The sequence below is a fragment of the Nyctibius grandis genome, chromosome 2 (assembly GCF_013368605.1).
Source record: "Nyctibius grandis isolate bNycGra1 chromosome 2, bNycGra1.pri, whole genome shotgun sequence".
In the NCBI taxonomy this organism is placed as follows: domain Eukaryota; kingdom Metazoa; phylum Chordata; class Aves; order Nyctibiiformes; family Nyctibiidae; genus Nyctibius; species Nyctibius grandis.
The window spans coordinates 36889138-36905079 of record NC_090659.1 but is presented as its reverse complement, the minus strand read 5'-3'; the positions used below and the strand labels follow the sequence as shown (position 1 = coordinate 36905079).

The 15942-nt window shown below is 37.6% G+C and overlaps 1 protein-coding gene across 5 annotated transcripts in view; it reads right to left on the bottom strand.

Annotated features, from left to right (window-relative positions):
- The window catches only part of SH3KBP1 (SH3 domain containing kinase binding protein 1), a 244603-nt gene that overhangs the window by 106593 nt on the left and 122068 nt on the right, over positions 1 to 15942 (bottom strand). For 4 of the 5 annotated variants that reach the window (XM_068425085.1, XM_068425084.1, XM_068425086.1 and 1 more), the window contains 2 exons: positions 11626 to 11732; positions 1837 to 1960 (listed from right to left, as the gene is read on the bottom strand). In XM_068425085.1, coding sequence (XP_068281186.1) covers positions 1837 to 1960; positions 11626 to 11732 — 231 coding nt within the window. Of the gene's footprint in view, positions 1 to 1253; positions 1372 to 1836; positions 1961 to 11625; positions 11733 to 15942 lie in introns of those variants that run through there. The other variant, XM_068425088.1, reaches the window with a different exon arrangement.

Sequence of the window (15942 nt, the reverse complement as noted above, 5' to 3'; positions counted from 1 at the left end):
TAAATTACATGCAAGAAAGTAGAAAACGCATCTCTCAGCTATAGTTACCTTCAATTTAGTTAAAGAGACAAAACCAGTATCTGTATTACCGCTATCTTCTCAATACAAGTATCACAGGTTTTAGGTTCCACTGACAGTCAGAACCAGCACACAAAACCAAGCTTGAAGTAAAGCATGTGCCATTATGGACATCGATGAAACAAGCTAATGCTTTGTGGCTGCTTTTACACTCTCCAGTGTATATTTTTGTTAAAAGATATTTTTAGGATGCTCATCATAAAGTAAATATTACCAAATTACCTGGGGAAGGAATATTCATTCATTCATACAGATTAAATTGGGGTATTCCATCCTGAACAGTATCACTTACCTTGTCCATTTATAGAGTACCAAACACTACAAAATCCAGAACTGAAACTACATCTACACAATTAGTTCTTCCACGACTCACTGTGTTTATATGAATGAAATTAATGATAGCATATACAGGTTATAGAAAGCAATTTGCTATCTCACTGAAATGTGCAACTTCACTTAATGCCCTTCTTCCCTTTCCATCACACTAAAATTGTTAACTTCCTTAAAAATATTTCCATTCCAGTCTGAAGGAATGTTACCTGTAAATATCTTTAGGAGCACTGACCACAAGACTAGGCCACCAGTGCCACTACACATGAACAGGTATTCAGTTACAAAACCAATACAAACAATTTTCATTATTGCAAAGGTCAAGTTTTTTAGGATCTTATTTCTGTGGAATGGAATAAAGATGATAAATTTGCCTTAAATGAAAAAATGAGAGAAAAAAAAGAGAAAGTATTATAAATTTCTACCTCTTGCTGACAGAGTGAACTACAAAGGCTTTGGTAAATTTCAGCTGAAATAAGCTTACAAAGATCTTGGGAGTCCTTTCACTTTTGCTTGTTCAGAGATCTCAGAAGAACACTACATAGCAATTAATATCTGCAGTGCTGAAAACAGGAAGACTTTGATAGGTATTGTGGAATTAGCCTGAAATATGTAAGTACAATTGACTTTTTTCCTTTTCACTAAAGATTCAGAATTGACCACTGAATTAGGAAATAACAAGAACATCTGTTTGAAGAACAGAAGAAACATGAAGACCAACAAGTGTCCATTTCATACAACAACATACTTTTGGTTCAGGTTATTCTCCAAGGGAAGTTATAAATAGGACAACCCAGTACCATGCTTATACTATTGCAAACTTAGTTACCAAACATGCTTTTCACCTGCAGCAGTACTGGCCCACTGTAAGTGAGAGAACAAAGTCCATGTCCCAGTTCTGGCCTTTTTCCCTTTGGCTGCTGGGGCAGTGGGTGACGAAGGTGATAGTAACATGCTCAGCACCTGGAGGGAAAAAGTGCCGCATGTCCCACACCAATAATTATGAATCCTTAAATCTACTGGAGTCATTACAAGAAGGCATGGCACTTTAATCCCTCATTTAAATAAGCACAGCCACTTTGTAGATGTTTGGTTACTTTGCTCAGTTTCCACATCTAAAGACAAAAAAAAAATTGTAATTCATTTTGAAATACAAATCCAATAATCATCATTATTGCCTTCTCTGTTCTTGGTCTATTGAAGTTTGACAAGTCTTAACACAGCTCAGGGAGCGATGCCAATATTAAAACTCAGGTAGCATGTAAGTACACGCTCATCATCATCATCTGACCCTTTCACAGCATAAATTAAGAACATGGCAGTCAAAAATACTTCCAAGCAAGAGATACAAACGCACTACCCTATCAATGCTTTAGTGGGTAAAGACACAGACATACATACAGGACATCAATAATATTTTTTCCTTACTTGGCTTTACTTGCTCTTCCTGTGCTATTGCAACATCATCAGAATCAGACAATTCCTTTATGAAGTTGGAAGGAAACATTCCAGTCTTTCCATTGAGTATACCTTCCCACCAGCCCTCTTCTACCTGCACCAAGGCAAAAACAAAAAAAAAGGGGGTTTAACATAAGTAACACTTTACAGAGTTACATTATATATATGTTTTTCATTAACAATGACAGTAATGATTTTGAGCAGTTTGTATTAATTTCAGGTATAAGGAGCACATGGCACAGGCTCCAAGCCAGAACATATCTCTCTTTTTTTTTAATAAGAAAGATGCATGCACCCATCTGTAAATGTCAGCAGCGCTGACAGCAGTCAGAAGCATGGACAAGCATTAAATAAAAGGATAAAAGAACAACTACAGAGCACACAGTGTTTCCACATTTCAATTTTTATGGATCTCAGTTCAATCACTAAATTTGCCGCGCACACTGTACTCCTATTTACGACCATCTTCTTAACGTACATGATTTACAGATTATAAGAGTTTAAGTTCCCTAAGCAGACAATGGTGAAAGAGAAATGCCTGCAAAGGGCTATTCAGAGCATCTCAACTAGGTATCTTAATATAAATCATGTGAATATTCCTGCCTTCCCCATCAAAATAAAAAATTCTCTATCTTAAAAATTAAGAGTGTTGCTACATCATTAATGTGTTAACCTAAGAACTCTACGGAGAACAAAGAATAGTACTAGTGCATATTTGACTCTAGACTTAGAAAGAGCTACTGAAATGCATAATAATGATGTGGTCAGAGGGAGGAGAGACACTTCCTAGCTCAATTCCAAGAGAGAGTATCACTTTAAAATGACAAACTCTCTCCTGTATAACCCATTCAGGATTGAATGGCCGTGTCAGGCAGTGAAATGACAGCTCTCAGAAATGAGATGCCTTTAGGTTATAATGAGACAGACAGAAATTACTTATTATATGCATCAGCTAAACATACCCTTGACAGATAAATAATTTTCATTTGTCAGACACTGTCTATTCACTAAAAAGCTAACAGAGGAGGACAGTGTCAGTCTGTGACACATCAGTCTCCAACAATATTTGACCCATCTCTTTCCTGCCCCCACAACCAAAATCATGAAAATAGAAAGTTAACTTTACAAGTTGAGGGTGCGCACATTTACTGTTAAAAAACAAACCCCACATCTTAAATGGTACTAGTTAATTAATATAGGAAAAAAGTCTGGTTTGTATCACTTATCCATGAACATCTTAGGTTCTTTGAAAACAAACCTGTTATTTAACACATTTAATCATATAACACAAACAAATATTTCCTCAAACTATAGAGGAATGGTTGAATTTATTTCAACTTAGCTACATGTACAGTTTTACTACAAAGCAAATTGTTGTTACTCTAGGAGTGTTTCCCGTGCTTCCTCTCCATCTTCATCCTTTTTAGCACATTTCTTGTCCTCCTGGGTTGATTTTTTGTTTTAATTTTGAAGCAGTTCAGATCAGCACAGCTACTTTCATTTAATCTCAGGACCTGTCCATGACAAGGCTTTTTTTTTTTTTTTTTAAAATGCATCAGTAGTATCAGTGAGGTCAAGCACAACTTTGGGAATATGGCTATTATCTTGCTGCTACTTCAGAGGGTAGATGACTTCAGTGGGGTGCAGGTTTTTCACATGATAGTCTTAAAGTTTCTCAAAGGTAATATTTGCTTTTGTTCTCTCCAGACAAATTTAAAACTACATGGAAAACTGAAATGGCATGACCCACAACACTTAGTACACCCTATAAATTATATTCTTAAATACCTATATATTATATACCATTATATAGAAAATACACAACATGGCCAAGACACTTTGAGTTACCAAATATTTCATTTTTTCTAATGCACTATTCCCAGATGGCTCTATCGATTAGAGCTAAACATTAAACCATAACTGCATTAGCTGATTGACCAGAAGATTAATCACAGGTTCCTAAGAACCCTGCTTTACAAGACACTGAAAATCACTTGACAGAAAAAAAGGTGACCAACATCACTCAGTTCCATCTTTACCTCAAATAATTTTCTTCTGCTTACTTCTTCCAGGGTAAAACTTCACAGTTTCTTTACGTGGCGTGTTTATGTATGGATGTGTATGTACGTGTATAGAGAAAAACACAAAATTCAGATCCATACATGAACATCTTTAGACAGGTAAATCTAAATTGGATGTGAATATACTCACAGCATTCATTAGCTTATTACAAGTTTTCTAGCTGATACAAGAATGAATTACCCGAAAATACCATGTCATATTCAAAAATTTTACAAATTCAGAAAAATCTAAGGCAAAACCCAGATTTTTTTCCACAAGAAAGTGCAGAATGATGTTAGCAAGATGCCAGAGGTTCAGGTCAAACTGGGCCTCCCAAAGACTTATTAGGAAATTTTCATCAAAAGCATCAAAGTTTTAAGTATCTTTAAACACTATCGCTACATGCTACATACTTTTAAGCCTCAAAACACACCATCTAGATATTAATCTGGACAATAAAGAAGACACTAAAATACCCTCAGGATTTAGTTATCCCAAATTGGGGCAATCCATTGCCATATGGTTTGAAATGTCACAATAATTCCCAGCCAATAAAACCTTACAAATGAAAATCCATTATTCATGAGGGTAATCCATCTGGAGGTACAAGCACTCAATAAAATTTGTTACTATACTATTATAACAAAGTGCTTTCAGGATTTATACATATAGGTCCTGATTTATGCCCAGCATTCATGTGCTGAACCAAACGAACTAAAAAGAGGAGGATTTCATTCAGTAGTCCATGTCCCTATGCCAGAAAAGAAGTTCTACTATTCATAATAACCTACAAGTCAACTGTAAGTTCAGCCTGAAAATGAAGTTTTTGGTTTGAAGTTAGTAGAAGAATCCTTCCAATCTGCCAAATGTAAGTGACTGCAGCTAGAGGTATTTTCAAGATGTGTTTTCAATGTGTTATATGTTCACTGCCTTTCGGAGAGGCACGGCACGTCCTTATCTTGCCAGCCCCTAGGCTGCCAGTACTGCTGTCACACCACATTTGAAAAGCAACAACATCCAGGAAAGTGACTGAAGATACTTCATTACTCCACTTCATATATTTAGGGAGGTAACAACACATGCACCCAACTGCAACTCAGTCAATGCCATGCGTGGGGCAGGGACAGATGCAACAGCAGACAGCTATATGCAGTCCAATGCCTGGATGTGATTGAATGAGAGAAGAGCTACAGCATCAGCAAAGAATGGTGCATCATCTCTAGAGAAATGCATCCCATTAAGAAGCCTTGCCTTTGGGGTTTAAAGGGAAATTTAATCTAGATAATTACGCAACATTCAAATGTTCCTCCAGCATCATTGGGCTTTGGGGTTTTTTTGCATTTTCAATGAAGAAAGAATATTTTTATTTTGTTTTTCATTGAATTACTCATTCAGTAGAGACTTTTTTGATGTCAATGAGTTTTTTGGAAACTATAAACCAAATACAGATGAAAATAATTCAAAATATACTGTTTTACTTTGTTGGAAAGTGAGTGTTTCATCAAACTGTGACATCCTAGCACACAATAACAACACAGACTAGAAAGACAGTAAGAGTTGTAGTAGTTAATTTTACTTACAAATAATAACATAAATAAGAAATAATAATAAAATGCACAAAATAGATACCATTGAAGTGGACAGACAGGAAAATAACAGGTAATTATATGGGTGAGACACTCAGACACGCAAAGAAGAAGTTCTCAAAAGGGTATACAGATGCTAGAACATTAAGCTGCTTAGAAATCAACAAAAATTTATTGAAATCAGCCTATTTCCATGTTTAAAGTACAAAAAGAAAAAAAAAAAGAAAAAAGAAAATAATACGAGCACAGTTCAAGCCTTCACGCAAACAGAATAGTTCTGTGTCAGACTGAGAATGCAGTTTTATTCCGTAACTGTAAAGCAACCAAAGAAAACAAAACTACTTCAGTAGGTCACTAGGACTTCAAAATTAAGATATTCCAAAAGTGAAGGAACGTTACTTTTAATTTTCTTTAGGCTTTCTCTTCATGGCCAATACAATCTGCAACATCCCCTTTTAAAGAAAGAAGTATCAGAGGGAGCATCAGCCTGACCTGCAGTGCAGTAAACCTTGTTGCTACACACCTAGAAGCACGTTCCCTTGAGGGACCTGGGCAGCCATCCCTGTAACTCCAGGATGGGATACCCAAAAAGAGCAGGAAATGCTGAGGCGAACTATCAGCAGTTGCTTGCCAGACTATCTAGGATTGCCACAGCTGCTTGCTTACACCTTCCTATATAATTCATAGGCTCAAGTTGTTAAATGATTAAAATGTTCAGCTATTTGGAATTGCTGACCTAAAGTGTGTTTCCAATGAACTCCTATTTGCCTGTTCCACAAGCTTTTCTACAACCTGTAGCTTTGCCTAAGGATGGAAGACAACTTACAGCTCAGCTAGGGCAAACAAGGGAGAGTGAGTCATGAAAGGTTTCAGGTGGAAGAAAGTCTCCCTGGATCACAACAGTCTTTCTGGGCTATTAAAACTAAAACACAGTCCCAGGAATAAAAGCAATGCCAGAGGCAGGCAACAGGAAGGAGAGAAGCCCAAGGTCAACAAATTTTCTTTTGCTTAGAGAAAACTAGAGCACAAAAAGCAAAGGAAAAAAACTCCCTTATTTTATAAATTCTAATGGAAGATCTTGAGCTTGAAGGACAAAAGCAATCATATGTTGAAAGGAAATTAAAAACATAGACTCCCAAGAGGTAAAATAAACAAATCCTATTCACTGCCAATGGGAAAATAAATTTTGAAAGCAAGACCTCAACAGAAGATGGTGTCTACAGTGCCACTTGACGGCTTATTCTGGGAGTGCGTTCAGAGGCAGTCATACCCATGAGACATCAACCAGCCCTTGGGCTTCTGCTACATCACATCTGGAAGCTGTTTGATAACTCTGGTGCAGAAGGGAAGAATTAAAAACTGCAGAAGTACCTTGTATTAGGGGATCTTTTCAGCTTCAGAGTTTCCTTATTTTACAGTGTCAAAATGTGCTTTGGGATTTTTTTCATTTGTTTTTTTTGTGGTTTGGGTTTTTGTTGTTTTTTTTTAACATCACCTTCTAAGTAAGAAACTGAGAGACAGAAACAGGAATCACATAGAACTGGAATGACCCTATGAAGAGTCAGAGGTATTTGCACCCTTATTTCCACAAAAAAGCCTCCTACCACATGAACTAGCAACCAGTAGTCATAGAAGTTCTTGTGAACCACCTGTTGGAAGAGGATCAGGAAAAAAACCTTACCACAGCATTTCACAGAAAAGTAACTGAGGGACGTGGAACCCCAGCATTCATTCCCAGCTGTTTTCTTGCAGTATTATACAGTTCTTTACTTGTGGCACAGACCATCCCCTTGCCACTACTAAATATTCCCCTTTCAACTCTACAGCTGTCAAAGTAAGTTACTGTAAGGAAAGTCCAGCTCAATCCCCAGTGTTTATCCTGTTCTTGGAAATGGGTTGAACCACTTTATCTCATAACAACAACAACAACAACAACAACAAAAAAAACCCACCAACCTTGCCCAAAAGGAGCAACCAATTTGTAGAAATTCAGTCTGCATTTTTACAATTTCAAATGAGTTACTTATAGGATTTGATCATGTAATATACGGCAATGTTAACTAAAAGTCAAAGAATAAGCTCAGTGGTATTACAGCATGTCTCAGTCAAAGACTTAGTTGTGAGCTTAACTCCATGCACTACACATCGCCAAAAAGCTGACTTCTCATCAGGATGAGGCCACAAGGTACGTAGCAGCACAACAACAGAATAATCCCAAATGAAAGCAGGCTCAGAACTGTTGAATGACATGCCAGATGTCCTTACTCTGATGCTACAGGTTCATTGTCTGGCATCCCATGAAAGTCTAAGGGTGGAACATAATTAGAATTCAGATATCTGCATTTAATAAGACAATTAGTTACAGTTGTATTTTGGGACAACTGTAATTAGAGTTACAGCTAATGAGCTAGGAAAATGACAAGCTAAAAGCTATCAATCACACATTAAACGTGAACGTAAACAACGATGAAAAGTCTTCTCTTGTGAGTTTCAAATGTACTTTTAATTTAAGTCTCTTAATTAACGTCTCATGGGTATCAGTGTTCATGTAGTTATGGAAACCTCTAGTTTAACAAGTATTTTATCTATTGTGATGAATGTTTCATCTTATAATAATTAATTTCTAACTATTTAGAACAAATAGGAAGGAACTGTGAATTCTGAACATATACAGCCTCCAAGGATATCTATCTGGTGACAAGCCTAGCATCTCAAAACTCACACTTGCTGTTGCTGTTGTTTCAATCCACTGTACAGCCCCAAACCACTTCTGCCACAACAGGAATTTCCAATAGTTTCTACCACTACCACAGACATAAAAACCCTTTCAAAAAGTATCTTAGTCAATCTGTTGGCACCAGGAAGAAGGATCTGGGGCAGCTTTAGATGCTACTACACCCCAGGTGTTGGTTAGGACCCTAAAGCAGAGGTGGGAGTAGGGAAGATGCTCATCCTCAGCATGTCACCTTATAATATCGGTGTAACCCATTTTCACTGAGGGTCTGGGGAAACACGCTTGGGCACTGATGGAGGCAGCTGAGAAGCAGACTTGCATTCCCTTCTGCCAACCCTTTGCTGGAGGCAGTGATGTTCAAGGGGTTCAAGGAGGAGCAGAATCCATTGCTTTAAGGATGAAGCCAAATTAGCACAGTACAACAGGAACCAGCTTTTCTTTGGAACAGGAAAAGTTTAATGAGTTGTCAACCATAAGAGATATTTTAAACACATTTTTTGATAAATACCCACATAAAGATATATAGACAGTATTTCAGTCTAAAGAATATCTTAGTTTGCCGTAAGTCAGTTAGGAATCAATTTATTTTCAACTAAACAGAAATCCACAGAGATTTGAAAATATTAATCTAAGTCAATTTAAAACCAATTAATTCCACTGATGCAATTTCCTTAGGAGGACACAATAAAATACTACCTGTGGGAATCTGAGACCTTCTACTCATGAATAAAAAGACGGGGTAAGAGAAAGGAGCAACTGGAAATGGAAAGTGAATGACCATTAATGTTTCAATTACCCACTGAACCACTGTAAATAATGCTGAAGATACTATCATCCAGTTTTTCATCTTGAGTAATGATAAACAAAATTGATATTTTGCAAGAATTGCCTCCAATTGTCGCCTATGTGGGAGGGTTTTTTTTGCCGTTGTTTTGGGGTTTTTTGTACAATAACACAGCATGATTTTGGCCATTGCAAACAAATCTCCATTTTCACAACTGAGAAAGACGTATTTTTTAAACAGTAAGTCCCTCACATCAAACATTTATCATTTGAAATAAGGAGCATCATATAATGACATAAACACCGTGAATCCTATTTCAATGCAATAACTCTTTATGCAGTATTACCTACAAGCAGAAGGGTAAACAATGAAATCAGTACATTGGTTGGTGCAGCTTTCTATATCAACTAAAGTTCCTGTTTCAAAAGAAAAATTCTGCCCTATTTTTTCGAGGAATTAACTCTACTATGATAAAGGCAGAAGAGGAAGTAAAACAGCAAGTATTCAACACCAACTGCTTGGTATCAACCATGACAGAAAATAAAGGTCACACAACAACACTTCCTGAGGTGCTGAGAATTTTTTCTTTAAATTCCTTCATTTTCTCTCTTCCACCACCTGATCTAGTTCCATCCAGAAGAGTCAGACAATGTCCTGGATCGCATGAATGCAACAGATGCGGCCTGAGGCAGAGCTTATGTTTCAGTAGCTGACAGAACAGGGTATTTCGTAAGGACTGCCAAAGAAAAAAGCAGCCCTAGACAATATATTTTCTTAAATCTTAGAACTGTTGTCTATGCTTTCTTTAACAGTAGCAATTCAAGGTACAATTATGAGTTTAAGACTACAAAGTCTCTAATCGGCAATCCAAGTGGGTTTCAAAAAACATGCCCTTAACTATAAGCACACACATACAAGTACAGGAATGTTTCACTTTCATAGTTCTACATCTTTCAATTTTAATGCAAACATTTTCAGTCTCATTTGGATTTAAATAAATGTTATTTGTAAGTAAGTTGTTCAAATTTATAAGAAGAGATGCATTTTGTAAGAGAAGTCTAGTGTCTCATCTAAATTATTTAATCATACAATTCAGTCAGTAGAGTTAATTTTTTGGCTGGATACTAGGAAGGGGTTTTATTCCATCACTTTACTCTTGAAAGACACAGACTTAAAAGTTTTAAGTAGGGCAACTGGCGGAAGATATTTGTGTGGCCATGTGAGGTCAAACATACTTCAAATTGCACAATGAAAACAGCTCATGTGCTGCCATGAAACTCGTTATAATATCAGGTTTACACTGTCTTCAAACTATGCTCTTAAATATCTTATAACCTTGACATCCCCCATTACAATTCTGCTCACAGGCAGAATAAGGTTAGTTAAGCGACACATCATGTCTGATTCCAGGAAGAAGAATGTGCAGAGCTGGCATGTGCAGCTAGGTTAAAGGAAAACCAGTGATCACTAAGCTTCTTACATTCAGATGTGAGAATTTAATCTCTCATAAGAAAATGATGAATGTCATGTAGATTGCAGTAGAATTTAAATTCTTTTAGAACTGATTTCTTAAGTGACAGATGCAAGAAAAAGAAAACTAAGCATATATCCTTGACAAGAAAATAAATGTTGACTTATTAGCTGCTGAGTCACAGGGAAAAAAATCCTACAAATAAATGATACAAGCTGAAACACACCTTTTATTGGCTGCTTGAGCAGACTAGGATCTTAGATTTTTTTAAAGCTACGTAAATAAAGACTAAATGAGTTTGAATGCATGTAGGATTCATGTTAGTATTTTGACTTTTGGTCCTCATGCTATTAAGCTCAAGAAGATCTTTCTAAAATCTCTAATGAAACTAAACTGAAGGTATTGGGAGCAAACAGCATTCCTTGATCCTGCAACCAGATTCACCCATGCAAAGAAAATTTCTGTACCTCTGTCCAAGCTTTCATAATTTGTTCCCAGTCCTTCTAAGAGATGTGCATTAATTTTCCACATCCATTTCCACCCAAAATAAGTGCATCTTGAGTCCCTAAAGAATTTGTGTTTTTTTTTTTTTGTTTGGGTTTTTTTTTGTTTGTTAGTTTTTAAACTAATTAGACTAAAACGAAATTGTTAAAATTTGCAGGCAAAGATGACAAAAGGTGAATGTCATGGCTGAACTCCAGAGGGATTCAAGTAAATTTCTTAAACGTGTTTAACTCCATAAAGATAATTCTTCCCTGTGGCTGGCTTACTAAAACTGGGAAAAGCTTCTTCTGCTATAATCTTGGCTCTTCAGAGATATAAACTCAATAGCCCTGTAGCACAAACTTTGAGCTTTTTCCTGGACAAAACTCAGAAGTGTCAACTGATCAAGTAAAACCAGCAGAAGTGCTACAGGGAAAAAAGCCCTCATGAAATAGCAAACATAAGCAACCAACCACATCCCCTCACCCCCAACAGTAACACAAACCAGACACGTCAGTATACCAGAGAAGAAAAATGTCTGGTTTAAATTACATCTTAAAACACACTGTATCTAAGAGCTTAGCATGCACAAGATATGTCAGAACTGCATGTGGGTATATTCCATTAAAGATCTGCTCACCTCTCCCACAACTTCAATGATGTCACCAACTTTTAATTCCAGTTCATCTTCATTTTGAGGCATATAACTGAAAGCCACCTGACATCTTCTTCTTCTGTTTCTCTCTCCTGGTGGAAACAAAGGAAACAGGGAAATTAATATTCTTTGAGCACTGTGAAAAGAATCTGAATGTTTGCAATGCTTAGTGTATCTGCCTAGAATTAATTTACAAAAAGAGGGTGGAGAAAAGATTTCTGGTGTGTATTATTCCTTTCAACTATTTTTATAACTCAAAGAAATTAATAAATGAAAATAAATTGTGCGGATTTTTTCCTTTCTGTAATATTATCCAAGAGCCAAAATTTAACTAATAGATTGTGCTTCCTAGTGACAGGATGGACAAACTTCACACAGTATTTGCTACAATTTCTCTTCTAGACTAATGCTCTATACACATGGTGTAGGCAAATCAAGAAATTGGAGGGGTGGGGAAGGGATCCAAAACCTTGAGACTTTTGCTCATACGGAAATAAGCTTTCAACTGATTATTTTGTCCTGTATCTTTTTCTCCATAATTCTTTCACAGGTATACAAATACCTCACTAACTTTTTTTATACGTATTCTTTTACATAAATGTATACATACAGATATATATGTATGTATCTGTATGTATACACACATATTTGTAAGGTGCATATTTATGCACTAATATCAGATTAAAGAAAAGAAAAGCAAAACCCATCCCAAAGGACCCCCAAAGCTAGGTGTGCCATTGGGTTAGTGGTTAAGACAGACTAGTTTTGATAATCAACCAGCTACTGGAAATGATGTTACCAGCCATCTTTCTCTTCATCTTGGATGTCCAGGCTCCCATGAGAAGCTTGTATGAGAGTGCATCTTTGGATGCATGACTGGAGAGAGGCTTGAATTCATAGCTCTGGATAAGAGTAAGACCCCTTACTTGACCCTTCTGCCATCACAGTTTTAAGAGAGACAGACAAATTAAAATATTCAGTTCCAGAGCTTTGTTTGCCAGATCCGCTAGCTTATATATAATTATAGTTGTATGATTTGTAGCAGAGCAGAGGAGAGAACCTCCCCAAATTAAGTTGCTGAAGCTTGCTGCTCAGCCTCTGTTAGCTGAAGGACAACTCAATGACATGAATCATGACCATGTTGGAATGTGGTGGAGGAGGAGAAGGTAGGAAGAGAGAAATCATTCAAAACACAGGATTCACTGATTACTCCCTCTTCTCTAGAAAATGTGCAATGTATAAACCATACTATTTCATACTATTTATATACACGTATCTACACAAACATATATATACACACTCTACACAAGTAAATGTACTTTCTGTTATGCTATTTCTCTTAACTGTTAAACGTGCTCAATACACACCAAAATCAGTTGTGTAAACACTGTCCAAAAACAGCCTTAACCTGACATTAAACTACAGAAATGGGTCTTATGGTCAGTCTGTTATTTCCCTTGCAACATGTCTTGATAATCCTGGTCCAGGGCGAACAGCAATAAAAAGTTACAGAACTTTTTTTTTCCCTAATCTATTAATTGAAACCAGAGAAATACGGGAGAAGGGAAGCCACTGAATTTGGCTTTCTGACAACATTTTTCACACCGACTGCAATCCCCCATGAGCGGCAGCTTTTTGAATGTTAAAATTAACAACTTAATGCAATATAATCAAACTTGCTCAAATTGGCTCTTTTTTCTACCTACAGATGACCGCTCATTCTTTACCATCTAAACTAAAATTCTCCTAAATTGACAACTTTATGCAGCTGCATTCAAAATAACTTAAATACAATAAATACCTTCCACATTGAGTGCTTCTTTCATTGCGCAAAAGAGGCTGGCTATTTTCCCTAAAGATAACTTTCCCACTATGATTTCTAACATCGAGTAGCAACTGATGTGCTGATGTTGCCTGATGTGACAGATGCCAGTTGCCACCCTATTTAATAATCAGTATTGTATGGCTCTTTGAGAATATTTTTGAGATTGCTAAAAGAGTAAGAAATAAACACAGTTCTGGATGTTAATAATAGAATTGTATGAATCCTTCCCCCTCCCACTCCATCATGTTTTTTTATGACTGTATAGAAAATCTAGCAAAAGTCTGCATTTATCTCCATTAGTCTCATGGTTGCCTCACCACTCTCCCTCTCCTCCCAAATCTTTCTCTAAAGAAATACCTAAGTGGAGAGTAGCAAGCCAACAAGAGGTAGAGACTCTATGTACGAACTAGTTCCTCTCTTTGGTCTATTGCAAGACAACACATCCAGCAGTGAATCCTTTTGGTTTTAAGAAGGTGTTGCTGGACCCCACGTGCATGCTGATGTTTGGAGCGCTTGAGCAGAGCATGAGTTCTGCGAAGAGCTCTACAGCTAACGGGTATCTGTTTTTTCTTACACTAAAGCCACCTGGGTAATACAGCAGTATGAGTTTGCTAAGGAAACAGCTGATAGGAAAAGAAGTCGGAGTAGCCAAGCTGTGTGTATGCAAAAACTGCTAGTAAAGAAAAACTCTGGTTTTGTAAATGCGATATTCCCATCACATTTTGCAAATGTGATATTCCCACCACCGTTTTTTTGTCTGTTTCTTAACTAGCACAAAGTCTCCAAAGGCAGTGTGGTCAGGAACCAGAAAGACCATCTGGGACAACTAACAAGCAGTTTAGACAGAAACACTGAAGTCTTGGTCTTCTCTCGCCATTTCCCCTTTTGCTAATATTGCCACTTATTGCAGAGTATTATTACAGTCTATGCTTTAACTGCTAGTCATCTGAGATCTAAATGGCACACTGTGACTTCAAAATGTAACTGATTTGACTGATTGGTGTAAAGTTAATTTTAAACCATATAGGGCAGTAATTCTGCAATGAAGACTGCAGATACTGTCTAATCTAATCAATTTTTTCTTACTTGTGAATTGATGAAGAAAATATTTTGTAGGAGTTTTTTTTGCATTTTCACCCACACTCGAACATAAACTGAGTTACTTGCAAGTGAAAAGTTACCAAGTGGTGAAAGGACAAGTAATAAACCCAGTACTTTAAAATCAGAAAAGGTGTGCTGTCAAGTCCTCACTGGGTTTTGAAAGGCTTAAGAGAAGGAAAAAAAAAAAAAGGATCAGCAAACTTCTACTGGTCCATGTACAATAGTTTGTAGCAAGTAACCTGCAGGCAACACCACACTGGGCTCTGCCTGCTGGTTGCAGTTCTAGGCTATTTCCTGTAGCTGTGGCACAACATCGGAAGTGTTTTGAAGGCAAAACGCCTTATGAGCTGCAGGTTGGGAACTAACCAAGATACATTTTATTCAGAACAAGCTACAGAAAATAACATCCTCACCCTTGTAAAAAAACACTGGCTCTCATTTACATAGTTATAATAAACCTCAAAGTGAAAAAATTCACATGCCTAGTTTGTGCAGCCAGTTCTTAAAACAAACTGGGCAGCTACAGAGAATTTGCTGTGCACGTACAGGGGAGCTAACCAACCAGTGACTGCAAAGCAGACTGCACCTGAAGGAATGGCACCAAGAGCTCAACAACTGTGCTACAGAGCATGTCTGACTCTGCCCCCCTCCCTGTAAGGGCTGCAAGGGCACCGAACCCTTACAAAGTGTCCACAGGTCTAGCGAGGGAGGAAAAAAAATGGAGCTTGCATGCATTGCAAAAGGTTTCATGTCACGATGAACCTTAAAAGCAATGCTGGCTGCCTCCTTATTTGCAGCTGTTGATTGCCAGCTCCTGCTCACCCCACCTGAGGCTATGGTTCCCTCAGCCCTGAGATGTGAACCGCTCCTCCGATCATTCCCCAAACACTTTCGCTCAGAGCAAAACTTGGTAGCTTAGCAGTGTAAAAAACAGGCTTTGCTAAACCACTTCCTTTTGGTCTTTACATTAAGATTCCTCCAGTGCGTTGATGATAACTTTCTGATGCAAATGGTGGATGAGCCAACTAGGAGAGGAGCGCTGCTGGATCTGATCCTCACTAACAAGGAGGGTCTGGTTGAAGAGGTGAAGGTTGAGGGCAGCCTTGGTTGTAGTGACCATGAGATGGTAGAGTTCAGGATCTCATGTGGCAGGAACAGAATAGCTAGCAGAATCACAACTCTGAACTTCAGGAGGGCCAACTTTGGCCTTTTCAAGCAATTGCTAGGGGAAATCCCATGGGACAGGGTACTAGAAGGTAAGGGGGGCCAAGATAGTTGGTTAGCATTCAAGGACTGCTTCTTCCGAGCTCAAGATCAGAGCATCCCAACAGGTAGGAAGTCAAGGAAGGGTACCAGGAGACCTGCATGGTTAAACA